A 24,137-nucleotide genomic window follows, 5' to 3' on the forward strand; every position below is an offset into this window, starting at 1 on the left:
TTGAGAGGTAACCCGCACTGAAGAGTGCTCCTAGCAGTGGGTCTTGGAAAGGACCCAGCATAATTGGGCAACAGGTTAGATGTAGATGTAGGGATTAAGTGCTGGGATTAAAGGCAAGCGCCACCACTGCCGGGGCATCACCCCTTTTTCTTTTCATTCCTTGTCTCCACATCTCCCCCTTACACTAGATAGCAAAGAAAGAAGGACAAAGGAGAGCAAAGGAGAGAAAAAGAGAGGAAGAGATCCCTAAATCTAACCCCCTTTAGTTTGTTTCCTCCCTGACCACGACCAGTAACAACCTGTGACCAACCCACCTTAAATGACAACGAGCATCTATCATTCATCCATTGACCAAAAGCCACCCATCCCACGTCTCAAGAATGAGGTATTGTCCTCTTAAAGATTGCTTCCTACTGTCAGAAAGCAATAGTGTTATTAGGGGGCCCTCAGAAAATTTGGGTATTGGCCAAGTCCTAGGAACGCTAACTATATCATTGGCTGTTTAATCTCTGTGTGATAGAAAGTGCTAGGAGTAACTGAAGTCCTGGCTGGGACAGTCTGTAGGCTGGACCATCATAGCTAGGCATTTTGAAGTTCTGGGTACAGATTTTTGAGGAAACAGCCAGTGAGGCAGCCTGTGAGGAGGCTGGATCACCTGAGCTACTTGTTTTCATCGTGTCTGGTCCTTTTCTCCTGTTTTGTTCTTCTTGGTTTCTTCCTTCATGTCTACAGCTAAGCTTTTCAGGAAGTCTCCCCTGATCAAATCTAATCTTTATTAGTTTTGACGGAATCTACTGACCCGGCCCATGATGCCTCAAGTTGGGTGCCAGATGACCCAAGCCCACTCTGCCCCACGTTTGGGCACCAGGTGACCTGGTCTGCAAGTCAGTCAACAGGGTCTAGCAAGAGAGAGAGAGTGGGGATGGAGGGGCAAGAGACTCGAAGAATGGAGACAAGACAGTGAGTCTGATCAAGTCCCCAGTTACTGAAAGGAAATCCTGGGTATATATAAGCACAAGCAGAGGCATGCAGCTGAAGACACTTCACTACATGTGCCTTGCAGCTGTGCACTAAACAACAAAACAAGATATTTCTTCAATATCTGAGAAAAACAAGATTATCAGAGTGTGCTCAGCTGTTGTGGGCTGTTGAAAATTAAGTCTTGTCAGGTTATATGACCCAAGATGGCTGCAAAGATGATGGCCGCTTTCTGCTAGGACTTGGCTCCCAACAATATACAGCTTTTCATTTTCTGTTGCAACAAAGGTATAACCTTTCCTTCAATGCAACACATTTCCTGACTTCCAGTCTGAGGTTATCACATATACAGGCTGATTTAATTAATCATCAGTTCTTTCTAAACGCCAGTGTTTTTCAGCAGCTGTGCTACCTGTCTCATTGGCATTTTTAAAAATTTAAAGTCAATAAAGCATTATTTAATCTGTCTCTAGGAGATCCCACATCCCCCTTTTGTTTAATGAGCATCTCCTTTCAAGTTCATAGCTGAAATATGTTTTATGTCATAATGGCTAAAACATTGTGTTGTATTCTATTGGATACATATGTCTGTGGGGGCATTGTCAGCTTCAGTCTGCAAGCATTTCCAAGATAGCTACCATCTCTAGTAACTATGTCATTTCAAAATCATCCTTTTCTGAACTTAAGGCAGAAGCCCCTTGAAATCCTGAATAGGAATCAATTGTATGATGTATTAACACATGTATGTACTTTAATTTTCCAAACTCTACAAAATGAAACATATAATCTAGTGATATTTCTCTAAGGTGGTATTATCAAATATAATCTGTATTCCTAATGCAGTGTAAGTTTTTTTATCTAGCACTTCTATGGGCTGCTAGTCAACTTCCTAGTCACAGGTGGTGGTACTTCAGATTAGAATCCTCTGAAGTTTTATTTAAAAGATCATCTAAAGGGCTGGAGAGATGGCTCATCGGTTAAGAGCACTGACTGCTCTTCCAGAGGTCCTGAGTTCAATTCCACATGGTGGCTCACAACCATGTGATGATCCCAACCATGTGATGTGAACCATCTCTAATGGGAATCTGATGCCCTCTTCTGGTGTGTCTGAAGACAATGACAGTGTACTCACATATATGAAATAAATAAATCTTTAAAAAAAAAAAAAAAGAAAAGATCATCTAATCTCTCTGTTCTATAGACTCTAATCTAGCATTCAATTTTTCACTCCTCTCTTTATCTTAATCTGTTTTATTCTGATCTTTCTTAAAGAGAATATATAAAATTGCAAACATTACTGACAATATAATTATTTCTATGCTGATAATTGAAACAAAACTATATGGGATCCAAATGCTCTTTACCGTTGTGACCTCCATTTAAACAGAAAATATTTCCTTCTTAATCTCTAACTCTGTCCTTCCTTCGGAAACTTTATTATCTCCTCCTCTCTCTTCAGAGATTTTACTTTTTTATTACTTATTTATTTATTTGTTGTTTTTCAAGACAGGGTTTCTCTGTGTAGCCCTGTCTGTCCTGGAACTCCTGGAACTCACTCTGTAGACCAGGTTGGCCTCGAATTTAGAAATCCACCTGCCTCTGCCTCCCAAGTGCTGGGATTAAAGGCGTGCGCCACCACTGCCCGGCTACTTTTTATATTTAAACTCAGAATTGCTTTCTATGACTGCCTATATTCAGTTTCTTTTCCCTTTTACAGTTTCCAAATTTAATTCATTACCCTTTCAGAAGTTTGGGACTTCAGCCTTTAGTCTGGGCTTGGATTTCTGCTTGCTGTCCCTGCTGCTCCTTCTGCAGCTCAGCTAGCACCTGGCACTGGTTGCTGGCTCCGCCCCTCAGCTCGGTCTTACTGGTTCCGCCTAGTGCCAACCCTAGTGCCAAGCTTCTCCAACTCAATATACTTCTTAGTAGCTGCAGGCTTTTCCTAAGGACGTTCGCCCCGCCCAAGCTCCAGGATGGTGGTGCCAGCAGCTGCACCAGGATGCGGCAGATCTGAATTGGGCTACGGTGTCTGGGAAGTTTTTTTCTAGTTGGACCTTGGCTCAGTCCATACCTCCGCGCCTGGGAAGTGCCCTGTTCCCTACCTGGCAGCCGGCTTTGCTGGTCAGCAGGGACTCTTAGGGGAGCCACCCTCAGCACACAGCCTTCCTGGTTCTCCCACTCCCACCGTGTGCCTGCCTCAGAGACTGTGTCACTGGGAAGCCCGTTGCATCTGGCTCTAGGAAGTACTTGTTCCCAGCCTTCCATCCAGGATAGTTCTCAGGCTCTAAGCTTTGATTTCTAGCTCCAATCTTCAATGCGCCAATTACTGCCAGACTGTCTCGAACTGCCAGCCACCCAAGTAATGACACAGAGACCATTTATTAATTATAAAAGCTTGGCTTTAGCTGGCTTGTTCCCAACTAGATCATTCATATATCTTAAATTAACCCAACTGTACTAATTTGTGTTCTGCCACAAGGCACCTTACCTTTCCTCAATACTAGCACCTGCTTCTTCCTCCACATCTGGGTCATGAAACTGACTAGCAATTCTCCTGCCTCAGATTCTTTCCCAGAGTTCCTAACTGTGCCTAGAAGTCTTGCCTATACTCTCCTGCTTTGCTTTAGACCTTTGAGTTCTTTATTAAATTAGTGAGAAGGTAAAGGAGATGTTTACAAAACATTGAGAATACCTTTCCACAGTGCACACGAGATCATTCTGGGTGTCTATTACATAGATTATAAATAGATTACTTGGGGTGGGGGATGGAAGGCCATTCCATTTTAAGATCATCATCCAAAAATGTTAGATTCTGCACAAACAAAACAAAACAAACAAACAAACAAAAAAAACCCCAAAAAACCCTTTTGTTGTTCTTTGAGTTGTCCTGGAACTTGCTCTGTAGACTAGGCTGGCCTTGAACTTGGAGATTTGCCTGCCTCTGCTTCCCAAATTCTGGGACTCAAAGCTTTCACCGGCCTGGCTCACAAAACACCCTTTTGAAGTTTTAGTTTATCATCTATTTACTTTCATATGCATATATGTATTTACTTACATATGTGTGCACGTGTGTGCACAATGATGCTCATGTGGAAATCACAACAATTGTGGGAGTTGGTTCTCTCCAACCAACCATTTGGGGACCTCTGGAATTGAATCCAGGTCATCAGGCTTGGTGGAATCATCTTTACTCACTGAACCACCTCACCAGGCCCTGACTTTTTTACTGGCTGTCTTGAGACAGGATCTCCTGCATCCCACATTCGCCTCAAATTCCCTATATAACAGAGAGGGACCTTAAACTTTCAACCCCCTTGTTCCTGCCTTTCCTGTCCATCAGTGCTGTGCCAAGTGCTGGGATTTCAGGCATCAACCCAGCACCAGATTGCTCTAAGCCTACAGCAAAATCAATTCAAACCTAGGTCTAGAGTTCTATCTAGTATTAAAGCTGCAGATGTGAAACTCAGGCAATCTGAAGCACTGACAAACCAGACTGTTTTGTGTATTCCTTCCTTGGACCTTTTTTGTTTTTTGGGGGTTTTGTTTATTTGTTTGTTTCTGTGCAGTTATGGCTATCTTGGAACTCGTTATTTAAACAGGTTGGTCTCAGAATCCAGAGGTCTGCCTGCCTTTGTCTTCCAAGTGCTAGGATTAAAGGCATGTGCCACGACTACCCAGCTTCCTCGGACCTTTTTTGAGGCAGGGTCTCATATCTCCTAAACTGGCCTTGACTTTACAAAAGGTGGAGGATGACCTTGAACTTCTGATCCACTTCCTGAGTGCTGGGATTACAAGTGTGCCCACCACACTGGGTCTAAACCTAGTCCTGGAAGTGTCTAGCCTCTGTACTATCTTATCTAGGCCCAGAGTGTCTTCAACCTCTGAGGCTTAATGATGAATAAACGCACCCCTTCATAGTTTTCTCTGAACTCTGGTTGGCTGGTTCAACTTAGCAGTTTTGGCTCAAACTCCTCATTAAGCTGACTGATTCACTCTGGCTTTTCTCAGTTTCTCCTAAATTGTTCTGCTTGGCCTCAAACTAATTCTGGCAATCTGTTCTGAACTTCTGGCCCCTTCTCATTCTCTGGCTCTTTCTGCTTTCATCTGTGTCTAGGTTGGTCTCTCTCTACAACCTGCTTCTGTACAACTCTCCCTGTTGTACAGAATTTTTTTCTCTCCATTTTCTCTCTGTGTTTTTCCTTAAGTAGGTTCCCTTTGCTCTCTCTTTTCATGAGAGTTGGACATATCCTATCCTGTCAAATCTCTGATTCAATTAGACATCATTTTCAAACCTGGCTGCTTCCTTCTACAAATTAATTTTACATTCATTGTTTGAGATTAACGGTGTGTACTAGGGGCTTATCTGTATTCTAGCCAGAGAGAGTAAAGTAAAGGTATGTGTTAAGGACTAAGCCACACCACAACTAGAAACAGTTCTTTATTATTATTATTATTATTAGTAGTAGTAGTAGATAATGCAATCTCAGGGTCACAGTGTGATCAAGTATTCTGCAACACCTTTTCCCCTCTGTCCTTTTTTCTCTCCTATCTAGTGTTAGGGGGTTGAAGAGGTGGAAAGAGGGTAAAGGGTAGAAGAAAGAAGAACCAGAAGGAGCCAAAATTCAGCTACAGAAAAGCTAAATGGCATCTTGCTGCAAGATAAACTCTCAGCAAGATATGGAGGGTTAGACTCACACAATCCGTCAAAGGGCTAAGCTGCTCATCTGATCAGAACACTCAAGACTAATCACCTCTAGAAACACTGACATGAGATGAGATTTACAAATTGGACACTGTCCACTTTCACCTCTTGAAATGTTCTGCTTTCCTGTGTAAATAAACTCCAGCTGTATTCTATAAACACACTTTGCAAGTGTCTTCTGAAAAATTTTAAAGGATTTATTTTATGTGTGTGAGTGTTTTGTCTGCATGTATGTAAGTGCACTGTCTGGAGTCTACAGAGGCTAGAAGAAGGTGCCAACTGGAGTTACAGATGGTTGTAACCTACCATGTAGGTGCTGAGAACTGAACTCAGGTCCTCTGCAAAGGCTGCCAGTGCTCTGAACTGTCTCTTCAGCCCCCCTCATCTGGATTCTTTTTTTTTTTTTTTTTTTTTTTTTTTTTTTTTTTTTTTTTTTTCGAGACAGGGTTTCTCTGTGTAGCCCTGGCTGTCCTGGAACTCACTCTGTAGACCAGGCTGGCCTCGAACTCAGAAATCCGCCTGCCTCTGCCTCCCAAGTGCTGGGATTAAAGGCATTTGCCACCACCGCCCGGCTTTATTGTCCTTTTATCTTTGCCTTTCAGAGTTTCAATCTGTGCTCAGGCCTTAGGACTGGTTTAAGACACTGCTGTAGTGTCTTAAGTGCTGGCACCATAAGTGTGTACCTGTATCTCGATCCATTTGAATTTTAGAAGAGATGTGATGTAGCTTGTTTGTGTCTAGACATCTCTCTAGGGATGTCTTAATTGACATACTGTCAATTAAGCTCTGATTGGGTAAATTTCAGAAAAAAAGTCAGAGTTAAGAAGCTTCTATTATAACTTCGTGAGAGTCGAAGAAGCTGTGTGAAAAGATGAATGTGACAGTTAAAAATCATTACTACATTTACACTTATTCATTAGGGGACAAGCATTTCCTGGGTATCCAACAAGTGCTCCACTGTGGAGTCAAAAGACTGAGATTATTAGCAGCTTCCAAAGCTGGTCTTCATCCTCAATGTGAACAAGATAAGGTGGGAGTAACTACCACTAAGAAAACTTCTCTGAGCCGGGCAGCGGTGGTGCACGCCTTTAATCTCAGCACTTGGGAGGCACAGGCAGGCGGATTTCTGAGTTGGAGGCCAGCCTGGTCTACAGAGTGAGTTCCAGGACAGACAGGGCTACACAGAAAAACCCTGTCTCGAAAGAAAAAAAAAAAGAAGAAGAAAAGAAAGAAAGAAAGAAAGAAAGAAAGAAAGAAAGAAAGAAAGAAAAAGAAAACTTCTCTGGACAAGGCTGTGCACACCTTTAATCCCAGCATTGAGACAGGAGATTTCTCTAGAGTTGGAAGGTCAGACTGGTCTACCTAGTGAGTTCCAGGGCAGTCAAGGATATGTTATAGTGAGAAGGAAGGAAGAAAAAGAGAAAACTGCTTCTCAAGTGGCCAAAGGACTATTGGGGGGAGGGGAGCAGAGTATGACTTTAGAATGTTAGAAAGCACAGGATCGGGCTGGAGAAATGGCTCAGTGGTTCCAAAGGTCCTGAGTTCAATTCCCAGCAACCACATGGTGGCTCACAACCATCTCTAATGGGATCTGATGCCCTCTTCTGGTGTGTCTGAAGACAGCTGCAGTGCACTCACATACATTAAATAAATAAATAAATAAAAAAATTTGAAAAAAAAAAAAAAAAAAAAAAAAAAAAAAAAAAAAAGCCGGGCAGTGGTGGTGCACGCCTTTAATCTGGGAAGCAGAGGCAGGTGGATTTCTGAGTTCCAGGACAGCCAGGGATACACAGAGAAACCCTGTCTCAAAAAACAAAACAAAACAAAAAAACAAAAACAAAAAGTTCTGGCTTCTCTTCCAGAGAACCCAGGTTTGATTTCTACCACCCATACAGAGGCTTAGCCACCTGCACCTCCAGTCTCAGGGGATCCAACACCCTCTTCTGGTCTCCTCAGTACCAACATCCTTGCAGGCAAAACATCCATCCACATAAAATAAAGTTAAAGCAAATCTTTAAAAAAGAAAGAAAGAAAGAAAGAAAGAAAGAAAGAAAGAAAGAAAGAAAGAAAGAAAGAAAGAACAGGATCCTTGCAAGATATATGGGGGCCAAGACATTAATGGCCAAGGACTGGAATTCCCCAAACTCCATCCCCGACTCTAGTTAGTTTTGCCTCTCACAGGCTGAGATCTTCCCTCAGGACCGAACCCACGCGGAGCCAAGCCCGCTGGCCTGGAAACTACAACACCCATAAGCCTTTGGGGGCGCTCCGCATTTTCCTTCTAAAGCGGCTCCTCAGGCTGAACTGTGGAAATTCTCCATCATCCCCCGCGAGGCACCACAACACCACAAACCTCCTCTTCCGCTCCATGCCCGGATATCAGTGGCCGTGGCCATAGAAACTGTCTGCTAGAGGCTCCCAAACTCGATGTCCTGACCCTCACTTCCGCCGGAAGTGATCTGCAGTTCCAAGTGCCCGTCCTTCCCTGCGTGCGCGGGCTCCGGCTACCTAGTTCTCGGTCCTGGTCGCCGAGTACTACCACAATGGCGGCAGCCACTCTATTACGCGCGACGCCTCGCTTCAGGGGTGAGGGGTCGGGTTGGGCGCAGGCAGCCTGGACACCTGAGGGGCGTGGCGGGTAGCTGGGTTCAGATCTACTCCCTGACTACAAGCGCCTTTCCCCGCAGGTCTCTGCTCCAGCCCGACCCCATTTCTGCAAGGTCGGCTGCGGCCGCTGAAGGCCCCTGCATCTCCCTTCTTGTGTCGCGGCCTAGCTGTGGAGGCCAAGAAGACTTACGTACGCGACAAGCCCCATGTGAATGTGGGTACCATCGGGCATGTGGACCATGGCAAGACCACCCTGACCGCGGCCATCACGAAAAGTGAGTAGGGTTGGGTTGGGTTTGATTGGGGGCGTCCGGCAATGTGCTGTCAGCTGGAAGGGCCAGAACCAGGGAGTAGGGTGGTGTCTTGTAGACCGCTGAAGTTTAGCCTGGCGCCAAAAACCACTTGCAACCAGGGGTGGTTTGGAAGATGCAGGAGGCAGGTTTCCCTGCACAAGAAGAGCTGTGTGAGACAAAGATTGAAATAGTGTGAATGGTTACTATCCTGTGTGGAGTGGTCTGAAAGGAGACCCTGTCAGTTAAAAAGTTGAAGCGTCAGTGACGGGCAGACACCTTGGAAAATTCCTTCTGACGCTCACTCTGTTCCAAACTTATCTTTACTAGAAGAATTTGAGATTTTACAGCGATTTATTCATCCAGATTGTTTATGTATGAGGGATCCAGGTGTGTAGCCAGAGCCTCGTCTGTAGCTCTGAACCTGAGTTGAGAGGTGTGTTCTCTTCCTCCGATAGTTCTAGCAGAGGGAGGTGGAGCTAAGTTCAAGAAGTACGAGGAGATAGACAATGCCCCAGAGGAGCGAGCTCGGGGTATCACCATCAATGCAGCTCATGTGGAGTATAGCACTGCTGCCCGACACTATGCCCACACAGACTGTCCTGGTCATGCAGATTATGTTAAGGTGAGGGTTGCTGGGGACAGCCGGAACCTGCTTCTGGTCAGTGGAGGTGTGAGGGGAGGAGGTTGTAAGATAGTGGCGGTGTTTGGATACAAGAACAAGGATTTGTGGCCATGGCTGTGGGTGGTGAGGACATAGCAGAGAGATGGGGAGTCTTCACAGCTACCTCTAATTGGATGATGCACTGTTGAAGAGATCCTTGAACTAAGGTTACTTTCTTCTTCTTCCACCCAGAATATGATCACAGGCACTGCCCCTCTGGATGGCTGCATCCTGGTAGTGGCAGCTAATGATGGCCCTATGCCCCAGACCCGAGAGCACTTACTGCTAGCTAAACAGGTACTGGGGTCTAAGTGGGATGGAAATTAAGTGACAAGTTAGACGACTCAGGATAGTTTCTCAGTTTCTTCTCTCACCTGCAGATAGGGGTAGAGCATGTTGTGGTGTATGTGAACAAGGCAGACGCTGTCCAGGACTCGGAGATGGTGGAGTTAGTAGAGCTGGAGATCCGGGAGCTGCTCACAGAGTTTGGCTATAAGGGAGAGGAAACCCCAGTCATCGTAGGCTCGGCTCTCTGTGCCCTTGAGGTGAAGGCACAGGCTCCTGTTGGTAGAGGGTGGGGTAGAGCTTTGCTCTATACCTGGAGACTTAGCATCCTGTGATAGGAGCACAAGTTTCAGGGTCTTGTCATCTCTCTCCAACAGCAACGTGATCCTGAGCTAGGTGTGAAGTCAGTGCAGAAGCTTCTAGACGCTGTGGACACTCACATCCCAGTACCCACCCGGGACCTGGAGAAGCCCTTTCTGCTCCCTGTAGAGACAGTTTACTCTATTCCTGGTGAGGTCCATGCTCGCTTACACCTCTCACCATAGGGGCCATCTAGCTCTGGGTCCCCAATAACCCATCCTATTTCTTTCCAGGCCGGGGCACAGTGGTGACAGGTACACTAGAGCGTGGTATTTTGAAGAAAGGAGATGAGTGTGAGTTGCTGGGACATAACAAGAACATTCGCACTGTGGTGACAGGTATAAGATTTCAGATCCAAGGGCATGGTCAGAATGACCCTTTCCCATGTAGATCTTGTACCTTCATTCTGTCTCAGACCCCCTTCTCTCCTGTATTCTTCCTTATAGGCATTGAGATGTTCCACAAGAGCCTGGAGAGGGCTGAGGCAGGGGATAACCTGGGTGCTCTGGTCCGAGGCTTAAAGCGGGAAGATTTGAGACGTGGCTTAGTCATGGTCAAGCCAGGCTCCATCCAACCCCACCAGAAGGTGGAGGCCCAGGTGAGGGCTCCAGGTGATAGGTTGGCAGGGCTGAGCCAAGTTTCCCTTGCATAGAAGCAGGACTTGCAGCCAAGCCATTCCATCCTTACTGCTCCTCTCCTCCAGGTTTATATCCTCAGCAAGGAGGAGGGTGGCCGCCACAAACCCTTTGTATCTCATTTCATGCCTGTCATGTTCTCCCTGACCTGGGACATGGCCTGTCGAGTCATCTTGCCTCCAGGGAAGGTATGTTGGGCTGATGGGTGGGGGTGGGGGAATAAAAGGAATAGAACTGGGCTGTGGTGGCCCATGATTTTAATCCCAGCAGTTGAGAGGTAGAGGCACGTGAATCTTGAGTTCAAGGCCAGTCTGGTCTACAGAGCTAGTTCCAGTCAGGGGTACACAGAGAAATCCTATCTGAAACAAACGTGTTTTATTTAGATTCATGAAACATGAAGGGCTCAGAAGATTAAAACTGTTTAATACCAAATTCCCGATTATGGTCCCTTTTCCTTTTCCATGCTGTTTGCATGTGCCTAGCGACTAGATGAAACTTGCCAGATTCTTTAACCTGGTGTGTTCCCACGACTTTGATCCCCATCGTTGCCAGCAGCTGAAGGCTCACGATGAGGTATCCTGATGATCGCCTTGTGCTTCTCCTTCTATTAGGAACTTGCCATGCCTGGAGAGGACTTGAAGCTTACCCTAATCTTGCGGCAGCCTATGATCTTAGAGAAAGGCCAACGTTTCACCTTGAGGGATGGCAACAAGACCATTGGCACTGGCCTTGTCACTGATGTACCTGCCATGACTGAGGAGGATAAGAACATCAAATGGAGCTGAGCTCAGGTTGTTGATTAAAGCTGCCCTTGGCCAGGATTCCCACTTGTGGACACTCGCTGCATCTAAGCAGAGCACACCTGTGGACATTTACTTCCCCTGCTCACAAGGAGTGGCCTGCCAGGAGAGGTAGGCAAATAAACTGTTCATGAACACTTCCGCCTGTGTCTTGTACCTTCTGTGTGGTAGATGTGGAGCGCTGGGTTTGGAGCACTGCAGAGCTGTCCATTTCTGGCACACAAGCCAGCTCAGACTCAAAGCCATTATCAGTGCTAAGACAGCTTAAGGAAAGTTGTATCCAGTATCCAATTTAGTGAACTTGTGTGGTTTTCTAGCATAACAACTGTTGTTTTCCCAGATTGGAGCCACCATGGGCTCAGCTTGGATGCTAATCTAGGTTAATGGCTATATAAGTAAGTACAGGCTTAACCTTAGCAAACGTGCACCACCTGTATTGTGTGCTAAATAAGTCAACACTGCTTCCAAAGACTTGAGTTCAATTCCTGGAACCAAAATAGCTGCCCCCCCAACAACAAAAAAAGAGGAGCTGACATCCAGGGACAGTAATGGCTAGCAGGACCTCTCCCCCAGCCCCTCCCCCATTTCTATGCATTCCGAACCTCGATTCCCTGTACCATCTGTCCTGTAGGAAGTTACCTTGTCCCTTTCTTTCACCCAGCACAATCATGCCCAGATTCTGGGGGCTCTTTGTATTATGGCACCAAAGTCCTGCACTAAAGAATCAAACTTATAGGGAGGTTAAGTTAGTTTAAAATTTTATTTTTTTTATTTATTTTTTTTATTTTTTTATGTAATAAAAAGTAAAAGTCCTTGAGGCATCTGTCTTTCGGTCTCTCACACAGGACACTCAAGTTAATGGAGAAGAACAGGGGGCCCAAGTCTGAGGTTATAAATAATAGAAAATAAAAGATCTTCAGTCTCCAGCGGGGGTGAGGGGGGAATAGATGAGAGGATGGGAGGATGAGACTGGGTGGGACCCAGCAGGGCAGAGCAAGAACCTCCCCCACCCCCAGCTGGACTCCAGCCCGGCCCACTTGAAGGACCCCTCCCATTGAAGGTGCTTGGCAGGAATTCCCCAACTCCCCAAGGGAAAGGGGTTGGGGGCGGGGCTAGGACTGGTCCCAGCTGCTGGGGGAAGAGACATAGATCACTCTTCCCTCCACTCATGGAGGTCTCAGGTCGCGGCCAGGACAATCTTCAGTTCCCCGGGGGGTGGAAGGGGAGCTGCTGGGAGGGATGAGATTGAACTGGTTGGAGGGGAAAGAGAGAGAGCAGGAGCATTAGAACCCGAGCAAGCTGTCCCTCTGTCAATGCGTCCAGGGGGTGAGGGGTGTGGGGAGGAGCGGCCTCCTCGAGGAGTCTCAGGGGGCTGTCAGAAGCACAGGTCAATCGCTGTTTCCCAGTAGGCCAGAGCCCTTACTCAAGTTGCCCAGCTCAGCCCCCCACACCCCAGTCTGGCCCTGTCTGCTGCGCTGACCTTACCTCGGCTAAGTCAGGAGACAGTCGGGGTCACTGAGAGCTGGGGAGGCAGTGGGGAGGGGGGCTGCTGGATCACAACTGAGCGAGGACGGAGGGAAGCAAAGGACAGAGCCAGGAGCAAGCCCCTGGCGGCGGCGACTGTGGCTTCTGCCCACCCTACATACTTCACAGACAGGTGTGGGTCGGCGGGCGCCCTCTGGGACAGCCCTGCCTCCAAGACCCCTCAATCCCCACCCAGAACCCGTGCATCCTGCCCCACCTGCAGCCCCTCAGCTCTTCCATGCCAAATTCCCCCAGCTAACGAGAACTCACGAATCCTGTCATCGGCTCCTCCTGGAAATCCAGGCGCCTGGCCAGGCTGCTCACCTTGGGGGTGTCCGATGTAGGGGTAGGGTGAGGGTGTGGAAGCTGAGAGTGCAGGCACCCCACTCGGGGGCACCGCGCCTTGGGGGGGGCCCCCATGGCCCTGGGGGGGGTGCAGCAGCATCACCTGGGGCGGGTGGGGAGCCCCAGGGTGTGGGGGCGGGGCTGCTGTGACTCCAGTTTGGACATGGGCCTGTAGAGAGAATTAGTTTCAGTGCCCAGCTTGATGAGAGGTTCTGAGATCCCTTATCAAACCAGCACTGCAAAGTGATACAGGTACCTCTACAACAACCCTACAAGACCTCATCCTCTGGCAAAGACACAGAAGCAGTAAACCCCTGGGATCCTACCTGGGTAACATGGGCCATGTTGGTGAAGCCGTGTGGCAGCTGCTGGTGGGGATGGATGGCATACACAGCAGCTGGCTGGGGGAAGCTGCTTTGAGGAGACTGGGCAGAAGGTCCCGGTGGTAGAGAAGGTGGCGTGCCTGTTAGGGCCCCTGGATGGTACAGATTCTGCTGTGGCTGTCCACTGCCCAGGTGTGGGGCCTGCCCCGCCTGGTGCTGCCAGAGTAGAAGTGAGGTATGAGTGCCACCCATCCTGCTGTGCAGGTAAACCACAGGCTCATGCCATTTCTCTGTTGAAGAATGATCCAGCTCTTTTTAAGCCCTCTTCCAGCCACCCATTTCCTGGCTCAACCACTCAGACCTCCCAACCCACTCCTGCATTACAGGCACCTGAACGGGACTGGGGGCCGCATGCTGGGATTGTGGCTGGCTCCCAGTAGGTGTGGTGGCTGGCTGCGGCTGGTGGCCATGGAGCTGCGTGGCATGGTGTGGATAGGACTGGTGAACAGTGGCTGCAGCAGGAAAGAAGGGAGACCTAGTGCTGAGCACACCAAATGAATAGCTGTACATACAACCCGGTGACAAAAGTGGGTACAACTTACCATAGAGGGCTTGGGGGGTAGGCTGCTCTGCAGAAGGGTACTGAGGAGTGGAGGATGACACGATAGCCTGGGGATGGCTTCCCGATGTCAACATTCTCGGATTACTTTGAAGCATAGGGGCGAACACCGGCTGGTGAAACAAAGCAAAATGCTAAGTAGACCTACGTCCTTTCCTCAGCCTCTGTGTGCATAGCAGCACGAGCCTCAGTAGTTATCTGACTTAAAGACAGTAACCACCTTAATTCAGAGGGAAAAACTGAGACCGGAAGTTCAATGTCCTGTTACAGGAATTAGATCTAACACAACCAAGTCAACATTGCCAATCCCACAGCTAGTCCCACTTCTCACTGCTCCGTCACTCAGGCTGGATCTCAGAGGTGTGTGCTGTACCTGTGAAGGGTAGTGTGCCATGGGTTGCATCATTGCAGGCTGGCCTGGGAACTGCTGTGGATTGTAGGGGATGTAGGAGGAGTAAGGTGTGGCAGCCACCAGAGGTGGGCCAGCAGCAGCAGCAGCAGCCTGCATCATCGGAGGGGCTGAGGCTGGTTGATGTTGGTCAGAGCGCTGGGGGGGAAGTGAGCCTGTGGGTGGAGGGTAAACAGTGCAAAGCTCAAACTTCATTTGCCAAGAGGCACTAGGCAGCCCCAACTGTTCTTCCCAACCCTGCTCACCTTTTGCACCCCGGTACTTGCCCTGCTGCCCAGGCACCGAATTGGATACAGGATATGGATACATCTGAGGTGCCTAAGAAAGAACTGGGGCTCAGCAGGTGTTCATCAACATTAGACCAGCCTGAGCTAACAATCAGCACTTTCCTTGGGCTCACTTAGTCTCTCCTACCTGTACAGCTGGTCCCATGTGGATCTGAGGTATATATGAGATGTACTGGGGACTGTAGAGCCCACTTTGGCCTGCTGTCAGCACCGGGATAGAAGGTGTTGAATGAGTACGGGGCCCTGGTGAAGTTGGAGTACTGGTAGATTTGTTCTGTAAGAGACAAGAGACATTTTACTTCTGTAATCCCACTTCAGCCTTTTTAAATCCATGGAATGCTGTGTGCCAAATATACCCTAACTTTTTCCTAAGAGCTTTATAATAGCAATCACAAGATGGGCATTCTCGTCTGAAATCTAGATGCCCCATGAGTATACCAGATTAAAGCCATGTCAGTTGATTCATTGAAGCTCATAGTTCTCTCTCACACACTCGACATGCCAAATAGTAAGAACCAAAGTAACCTGTCAGAATCAGTAAGCGGCCTTTATCACTCAACTCTGGAGATATCACAGCTTTTCCCAAAGCAGTCCAACTGCTCCTGTCCAGACTGACAGTGCCATCTCACACTATGGGCCAGCATGCTAACCTGACAGTCAAGTGCTCTCCTGTACTGCTCTATTGTCCCCTCAAGGGAGACCCAAGTCTACACAAAATAATTCCAGCTCACCACAGACAGCAGAGGCTTTGTTGGATTGAACTCCTTGGCATTGGGGTTCAATGTAGACTTCTTTACTTGTCTGTAAGAGATCATAAAGCCAGCTCTTGAGCCATGCCCTTCAACAGCTGATAAACACCAGATAAAAACACCAGCTGATAAACAACCGCCGCCGCCACCACCACTTACTCAGTAACAGGGCCCTCCTCTTTGTCATCTCCCTTGATGAGGCCCACTGGAGGACTGCCAGTTTGGCTGGGGCAAGGTGGTGGGAGCTGCTCTGGCCCCTCAGTACCCCCTACTGCTGCCAAGGGCACTTTGTCTTCCTTATCCAATATGGATTCTGTCTTGGAGGAGACTGGGGATCCCATGGGATCTGAAGTCAATAGACCATCCACCTCTTTCTCCTTTCCTTTGGCCTCTTCTTTTAAGATCCGGGAAGGAAATGGATCCAGGCCCGTCTCAGGGGAGCTACTAGGAGGTTGAAGCTGGGAGGAGAAATAATTCCTATAGCATAGTGTCTGCTCCAGACCCAGGCTTTACCTCCCAAATTCACTCTTGCTGAGTCTCATTGTTCCCATCCACTTGGCCTTGGCCTCTACACATCCCATAGCCTGCTTACATCTTAGCTCCACTCACCTTAAATTGGGCTCCAAATTTCCTCAGTTCTTCCAACTGAAATCGTTTTTGTTCATTCTGAAGGCCAGGGACTGAGAAAACAGAGAAATGAGAAAATACACATTTTCCCCCCTGAAAGACCACACAGGGCTGGTTAGTAGACCAGAACAAGAAACCAGAGAGTGAGCTGTTGAAAATCTTCAATGATAAACGAAATCCAAGGCCAGATGGCACTGCTCTCAAATCCTAATGACTTCTAAAGGGCACTGCTCCCTCTAGTGAGTGGGACTACAGAGAAAAATCGCCCTCACCTTTCCCAGCTATGCGGGCCAGCTCTTGGGCTTCCAAACTCCTACTGGGCTCCTTGGTTGGGAGTTCTTTTACTGAAGAAAGAGAGACAATTAAGATCCTGCTCTCAAGTCACATCCACAGTTCTCAAGCATTTACAAGTGGTTCTCACCATCTGTAGGAGCCAGGGAGAGTTTCGGAGATGCGGGGGAAATAGAGCCGGCTCCAGGATCCACAACTGATGATGTCACAGGGATAGAGGCAGAGGACACCACTGCTGAACCAATGGGGGGCTCAGGACAGGAAGCTGAGACTGGGGCGGGGGCAGCAGACTTGGGAGACCGTGGAGGGTACATTCGGCCCACTGAAAAAAAAGAGAGAGCTATACAATGGTTACTGCTGGCCAGGAAGTAGTACATATAGGGGAAAATCTAAAGAAAATTTACAAGCTTTTTTACCCCTAGGGCCATAGTTTCCTGTGTTAAGACCAGGGCAGGTAAGTAACACAAGCAGGAAAATGGTTTCACTGGGTATTACAAAAGACTGGAAATGCTCTAACTTCTACTGTTCTAAAATGTTGGAAAAAAAAAAAAACCCCAACCAAACAAAAACAAAACAAACAAACAAAAAAACAACTGACAATCAGCTACAACTCATGAACTGACAGGTTAGAATCCAGGAAAACTAAAAAGTTCTTTTTCAAAAAGATTAAATTAGAACTAGAGAGATGGCTCATTGGTTAAGAGCACTGACTGCTCTTCCAGAGGTTCTGAGTACAATTCCCAGCAACCACATGGTGGCTCACAACCATCTGTAATGGGATCTGTTGCCCTCTGCCAGTGCATCTGTAGACAGCAACATGTACTCATATACATAAATAAATTTAAAAAGTATCAAATTAAATCCAGCTGAATGTCTTTAACCCCAGCAGCTGGGAGGCATAGGCAGGTGTATCTCTTATGTTCAAGGCTTAGCCTGGTTTACAGAGTTCCAGGCCAGTCAGGGCTACACAGAGAAACTCTGACTGGAAAAAGACAAAGACAAAAACAAAAAATGAAAAGACAAAATCCAAGATCCTCCCCTGACACCAAGCATCAGCAAACCATCTCCCAGGATTTCAACAACCTGACTCATTTCCTACCGCCTACCTCCACAAACTACCCAAGCCTGCAGCCAGCTTCACTGAAGCTCTCTACCTGCAGATGTTGGTGGAACAGAAGCTTCTCCAGAAGGCCTACTGTTGGGTGAAGATAAAGTCTTGGCACCTCTCAGGGGCCGCTGTGCCTTGGGGGACATTCGGGAAGGACCTGTTTTTTTAATGTGAAAACGAAACATCCGCTCATTACAAGAACACGATACTTCTTCCTGCTAACCCCACTTAAAATCCTATTAATCACCCTTCCCACTCACTTTCCTCTGCCACAAGGATGCGTTATAACCTACCTCCATTGATACCGCGTGCCTCAGACCCAGGGCCAGGACTGCTATTGTCAAGATGGTGAGGGCCACGAGGTGGCAAAGAGCTAAGGCCAGGCCGTCCTCCTCGAGAACTGCTACATCGAACTCCTCCCCGGGGACCTTCCCGAACTCGTTGAGGCAGAGGGATATACTTCCCCTCCCTGGGGAAAGATTTAAGTAAGGACAGGAGACCCCCAAATCCACACATTTTAACAACATAACCCACCCACCACCACCCACCCAACTCCAGTGTTCACTATCACACTTGGCTGTCACATTTAATGTAGCTATGGGTTTATGACATTATTTCTCCACCTACCCAAAAGGCCAACGGCATCAGTTTTACCATTCACCTCTCAGAAAAGCCAAGGGGACACTTGAGATGCCGAGCACACAACAACTTCATTTTGTGATGGATGAAACAGCACACACAAATACACTTTTAAAGACCCAATAAACTTTATTTACTCTTGCTGCAAATTACCAACTTTCTAGGGTTCAGTCTAAACCTCAAAACTGGGAACCACTACACTCAATAAAGTGGTAAAGTTTAACAACTGCGCACAAAAGCTCTTGCTCCCAGGCTAAGAGCCTCAAATAGTCTTGGCTGCCCCAATAGTTACCTGGATACCAAGCTGGGGCTCTCCCGCCCAGACCCCTGCCGCTGAACTGCACTGTGCTTCTCCTCCTCTGTTCGCCCATCGTCATTTTCCATGGCAATCCGTAGACGGTATTGGGGACTAGACTCAATCTCTCGAGCCAACTGAGCCGCTCGAAGTTCCCGCTGCCGAAACTCTTCAGAGTTGTCCTTTTCTAAGGGAACCCTGAGAGTTCACCCAAATATATCACCATCTCAGTGCACATGAACAATGAAAGGACACACTGCTGTAACTATATGACCAGTTCAAGTCTGTGGCATTCCAGATAATAATAATACTTCAGGGTTTTTGTTTTTTAGTTGCATTAAAGGCTGAAGGCAGGTCCTTATGTCAGATAAGTGCTCCATTACTGAACTCAACCTCAATTTAGTCAGTATATAGTCAACAGACAGTTGCCAAATCCTAGGCAAAGCACCAGGATATGTTCTGAATCTGATACTTTGGGGGCTCAGATTAGTTTAGGCTGGCCAGCAGCAAGCACAACCCCAGCCAGCTTGTTTTTGCTTTTCTAATAGTAGAACTACAAGGTTGACTATGACACTTATCTTTTTAAAGAGCGGTTGGGCTTAGAACTCAGGTCCTTATGCTAGTATAGCATGTAACTGTGCTACATTCCCAGATTAACAAGAAAGCAATTCAACAGGCAAACCAGGAGGGAGAACTACTTATAAACCAAGAAAAACACTATACAACAACTGTTTCATTCAGAGGTCTGCCTCACTAAATAGTAAGCCCTACACATAAGCCACCCAACTCCACCACCCTCAAACCTCCAAAACGCTTACGTGTAAGAGGATAGACTGCTGTCATAGGTGGTCTTCACGCCATAGTTCTCCTCATTAAATTTGAACATCTCATTGGGATCCCATCCATTGGACTAGCGAACAAGAAGAATGTTTAGAACTCAAAAAGAAAAAACATGGCATGCCGTTTCCTCTCCACCAACTTAAAAACTTAAACAACTCCTGTACAAACTGAACACACTGACATGCATTCAGTAACAAAATTTGTTTCTGAGAAATGGTCTTGTGCTCCAATTGCAAAGAAGATGCGAGGACTGCCTTGAGCGCTTGGTCCTCTTGTTCCCACATATTAAACTCTGGAATTACAGCTCTCAATTTATATGAGTTGGCTTTTTTAACAAAAGAAACTCAAGGGGCTGGAGAGGCTGACTGCTTTTCCATCTGGTGTGCCTGAAGACAGAGACAGTGTACTTACATATATAAAATAAATTAATCTTTTAAAACACCACTTCTCTCCTCTGCTTTTCTTTTAAGACAGACTTTTTGTTATATAGTCCAGATTGTCCAGGACCTCACAATTCTTCTGCCTCAACCTCTCCAAAGCTGGATTAGAAGTATGGGTTATACCAGGCCCAACTTATACTTTTTACTACAATAACAAGTGCTGCCGTGGAGAAATGTTAACGGTTTTCAATGCAGAGGATGCAAAAATTGACCATTTTTTTTTCTACCCAAGAACAGACCTCAAAACAAGAATGAACACTCTCCTCCAAACATAAACACACCCCAACAAAAAGTAATGAGCGTTCACATCAACAACCCATGTTGACCACAACTTGCAGCCTGGATGTTCTCAGGATCAGAGAACATACCATATCGGATTCCAGATCATAGTCGTCACTGTTGCTGTCACCACCCTCCCAACGTTGAAGCACCTTCTCTTTGTGCTCTCCATTCACCTTAGAGTTCATGGCAATGGCTGAGTCAGTGAACTTGTCTGTTGGCAGAGGAGAGGAAGAGAGTCAGGTGATCCATCCCCTTCTCGTCCTCCACACCCTGACCCCATGTAGTTTAACAAAAGGAAATTAAGAAACACTAGATTTAGTTTTATGGGAGGAGGTAGGAGTATTGAAACAGCTCTATCTAGTCGGGCTGGTAAAGGCTGGTAATGCTAGCACTCAGAAGCAGAGGCAATTTGATCTCTGTGAGTCTAAGGAGGCTAGCCATATATACAAAGACCCTTCCTTAACAGAAAAACAAAAAGCCCCAATCTAATAACGCAAAAGCTAAACTTGAAAGCATAAACCAAGAGTACCTACACCACTAGTCACATTCACTGGACTCTATTAGGCATCAAGCTATGTTTCAAGAAGAACTCAAGTCATCTCTACTGAAAAAGGTACTAAAAAAAACATAAGTCAATGTGTTCAACCTGTGGGCTTTCTCTACTCGGTTTCTTGACACAAAAATACAGAACAATACCTTTCGTAGCATAATTGAAGTCAACATTTCGGAAGTGAACAAGCAGAACATCACTTGGTTTAAACACCATAGTGTCCACAATGTCTTCTCGCCGAGGCCCACCTGCTGGCTCAGATGCTTTTCGATGTACTGCGTCTACTGCCAGTTCAAACTACAAAAGCCCCATTCCCAACATTCCAGGGTCAGTATCACAGGGAGGAAAAGATGGCTCCTCTCTTAAGTCTTTCTAGTCTTTCAGTGTCAAATTCTCATGTTGTCCTGCATTTCTCAACATCAGCCAGAGAATTTAGCAAAAGCCTCAAAACTGCCTGCTGTCACTCAACACACACCCTCAATTTCACTCATACACAGCTTCAGAACCTCCTAATTTGAGTGCACTGACCTTTGAGCTCAGAGTCTTGAAAATGCCCTCGTAAGTGGTGCCATTTTTCACCTTTACATCACAAGTAGAACCCTAGCAAAGTGAAAGATTAAGTCACTTTAAGAAACTGAAACAGCATATTCCCCAGACACCCAAAGTAATCTCACTTACCACTACAGCTGTCAGGAAATGCAGCATCCTGGAATTGTTATAGACACCTTCAAACACCTGTCACACGAGAAAAAAGGGCACCAGGTGAATACTCTCTTCCCAGACTGTCCCATACTACGTCTTGAGTGTCTTTACAGGAGGGAAAAAAGGCACTCACGGGTGACTGTGGGGGTCCCTTTCCGGTGGTCTGTCCTCTGTTAGAAAGAGAGATAGAAACAGTTTTCATTAACAGTGAACCCTAGAACAACATACCATGTCAACTTGCTGACAGGCTATTAACTAGCAGGACTTTTCAAATTCTCACATTAAAGAGGAAAATGGGCATAATTGCTAAAGCATTTTCTCCAAATTCAAAAATTTTAAAAAGCCAACAAAAAAAATCCAATAAACAATAGCTGTCAAATGTTCTTAACAGCCAATGCAATACAACCCGACTTCCTCTAAGGGGTCAGTACTTCACTCTTCCGATAAACCACTGTTATAGTATTAAACCAACAGCCCAATCAGTTGTGAAGGTGAAAGCTCGGGCACCCCAAATGCAGCACTACTGAGCTTAGGCACATTACCTCCCAAAGGAAAAAAAGCACTTTCAGGAGCCTTGGATTCCAAATCCCAGGAGGGGTATTCTCTCCACACCCCACCCTTTGGCCCTCATTATTTTCATTCAGCCTGTTACCCACTCTGAAGGGATCCCCAAACGCCAGGTAACACAGCTCCTCGACGGCTGATGTAACCGGCAGTTGAAGAGGGCGAGGAGGGGGCCGTTGGCGGGGCTGGGGGACCGCGCAGCCGCAAAAACCATCCACCGGGATGCCTCGCCCGGTCTGCGCCTGCGCATTAAAGCCCATAGCCCTCCACCGCCCGCTCTAGAACAGAAGCCACTGCGCCTGCGTTTCGAGCCTCTCTATCTCACTGGTAAACGGAGAAAACCGAGGGCACCCATTCCTCACTCACCAACACCAGACGCCCCTAAACCCTCCAAGCAACCCCTCCCTCCTCAGCCTCTGCTCTACGTGTTACCGGGGCAAGCCAATGCCCGAGTCATAAGACAGCATCCGCGCGCACGCACGTACAGACAGGGAGCGCGCGCGCAGAAGCTTCCCAGCCTGCAGTCTTCCCAGTAGCCGCTGCTTCCGCGCCCCCGCCCACCCCGTTCCCCTCTTACTGGCTACACCGGGAAGAGGAGGGAACAAGCTGCTCCCAAGTCCCTCCCTCCCAATTGGTCAAACTGTGGGCCGCGCGCCCCCCCTCTATTGGCTACAGCCGGGGACCCCTTCATGCAGCTGACTCCCCATTGGCTGAAACCGGGAACCGCGAGATCCTTCGTGGTAATGGAGCTGGGGACCCCATCACCTCCTCAACCCCCCCAAAACCTTTTCCGACGGAGCTGGCGGGACGCGCCCCGCCTCCCCTCAGGGCCTAGACTCTTAAGCGGTGACTAGGCCCAGAGAGCCGAGCACTGCCCTAAGGCTCCTGGAGAACGCCCGGAGAGCTTTCTCTCCGACCTGTTGGCACGAGGGTCTACCTCATCCTCCACGGGGTTCTGGGCCCCAAGAGCCCCTCAACAGCGCCAAGCCCAGGCGCGCCTCCACCAAAGCCGAGTCGCTGCCTCCTGAGCTCTCCCCAGCCAGGAAGTCCCGTCCTCACCTGACGCTGCCGATAGCCACTGCCCCTGGCCGTTCTTGATGCTGCGGCGGCGCTGGCGCCGCCAAGATGCTTTCGGCTCCGCGACGGAGCCCGCTGCCGGCAGCGGCTGCAGGCCCCAGGCACGGAGAGACCGCTGCGGGAGGCCCCGGGGGAGCCGCGGTGGCGGGCAGCGGTCCCGGGAGGCCGCCGTTGGGAGGGCTGGTCCCGCCGGGAGGCCGGCGAGCCACGGCCTGTTGCGTGGGGGGCGGCTGCTGTGGCTGGGAGGTCTGTTGTGGCGGCTGAGGCTTCAACATGATGGCAGCGTCCGGAAGAGAAATAAGAGGGGAGGGAAAGAGGGCCTGGGGCTGGGCCCCTGCTGGAGAGCGCGGGAAGCGAGAGAGATCGTCAAGCAGGGGACCCGCCGTTGGCGGGCGGGGGGAGCCCCGCGGTGTCAGGGGTGGATCGAGAAGACGGCGGCGCGAGGAAGCGCCGCGAGGCGGAAGGGGAGGGGGGAATCTCGCGGGCCGGTGGATAGCGAGAGGGCGCGAGCCGGCCTGGCGCGCGTGCGCGTCGCTGGAGAAGGAGAGGGAGGAGCGCGGGCGGAAGCGCCGGCGGGGGAGGGGCGCAGGGAGCGCCGCCAGGCGGTTAGTTCCGGAAAGAAGAGGCTCGAGTTGTGGCTCAGACCGGTCTAGCCCTTGGGGCGGCCGCGCAGGCGCTTAGAACACCTCTAGGTTCCGAGCCACCTTAAATGCTGGCGACCGCCGTTGCTTCACAACGAGTGGGAGGGGCCAACGCCGGGAAGGGGAAGTGCCGGCAGACCCGCCCCTCCCACGCCGTCTGCGTAACTTCAGAAAGTCTCCGCGGTGGTGTGAGGTGTCACGTCGTAGCGTGAGGTTCTTCCGCCACTGGGTGACCGATGGGCGGAGTCTTGGGGCCCAAAAAAAAAAATCCCTAGGACAGCAAAAACCTAGTACAGTTAACTTAAAGCAGGTGGGTTTTTAAAAGTTGCTGTTCTCCATCTTACCTGCTTTAAAATATTAATGAGCATTAGAATGATTATTTTGAGCGTATGTGCAGCCCTAACATATGTACCCAATTCTAAATTGAAATTCAGTGATTGTTCTTTCCGGGATAGCAAGACTCTGAACAGTAGCAATACAGGCTATCTGAAGGCTAGACTTCCT

The 24,137-nt window shown here is 48.3% G+C and overlaps 2 protein-coding genes across 14 annotated transcripts; one reads left to right on the forward strand and one right to left on the reverse strand.

Moving 5' to 3' along the window:
- The first annotated feature begins 8,110 nt into the window (after positions 1–8,110).
- Tufm (Tu translation elongation factor, mitochondrial) lies at positions 8,111–11,462 on the forward strand. The gene is made up of 10 exons (XM_034488014.2): positions 8,111–8,266; positions 8,368–8,562; positions 9,036–9,202; positions 9,434–9,538; positions 9,622–9,786; positions 9,904–10,036; positions 10,120–10,224; positions 10,333–10,484; positions 10,590–10,709; positions 11,133–11,462. Exons 1-10 carry the CDS (start codon positions 8,224–8,226, stop codon positions 11,304–11,306), a joined length of 1,359 nt encoding a protein of 452 aa, XP_034343905.1. The 5' UTR covers positions 8,111–8,223; the 3' UTR covers positions 11,307–11,462.
- A 600-nt stretch (positions 11,463–12,062) lies between these two features.
- On the reverse strand, positions 12,063–23,674 carry Atxn2l (ataxin 2 like). 13 transcript variants are annotated; one of them, XM_076942476.1, is made up of 24 exons: positions 22,975–23,663; positions 21,485–21,521; positions 21,328–21,384; positions 21,178–21,249; positions 20,796–20,946; positions 20,186–20,310; positions 19,356–19,447; positions 18,535–18,735; positions 17,897–18,072; positions 17,650–17,760; positions 16,626–16,835; positions 16,477–16,548; positions 16,187–16,257; positions 15,737–16,035; positions 15,560–15,629; positions 14,956–15,102; positions 14,787–14,859; positions 14,506–14,696; positions 14,116–14,245; positions 13,904–14,025; positions 13,517–13,729; positions 13,170–13,359; positions 12,807–12,966; positions 12,063–12,571 (listed from the first exon to the last, which is right to left on the reverse strand). In XM_076942476.1, exons 1-23 carry the CDS (start codon positions 23,265–23,267, stop codon positions 12,812–12,814), a joined length of 3,258 nt encoding a protein of 1,085 aa, XP_076798591.1. In that variant the 5' UTR covers positions 23,268–23,663; the 3' UTR covers positions 12,063–12,571; positions 12,807–12,811. The 13 variants fall into 13 exon arrangements, with proteins under 13 accessions (XP_076798591.1, XP_076798598.1, XP_034354414.1 ...); XM_076942483.1 differs by having other exon boundaries at positions 12,063–12,966; positions 13,116–13,359; positions 22,975–23,664; XM_034498523.2 differs by having other exon boundaries at positions 12,063–12,966.
- Between the last annotated feature and the right edge of the window lie 463 nt (positions 23,675–24,137).

This window comes from Arvicanthis niloticus, chromosome 1 (genome assembly GCF_011762505.2).
Source record: "Arvicanthis niloticus isolate mArvNil1 chromosome 1, mArvNil1.pat.X, whole genome shotgun sequence".
In the NCBI taxonomy this organism is placed as follows: domain Eukaryota; kingdom Metazoa; phylum Chordata; class Mammalia; order Rodentia; family Muridae; genus Arvicanthis; species Arvicanthis niloticus.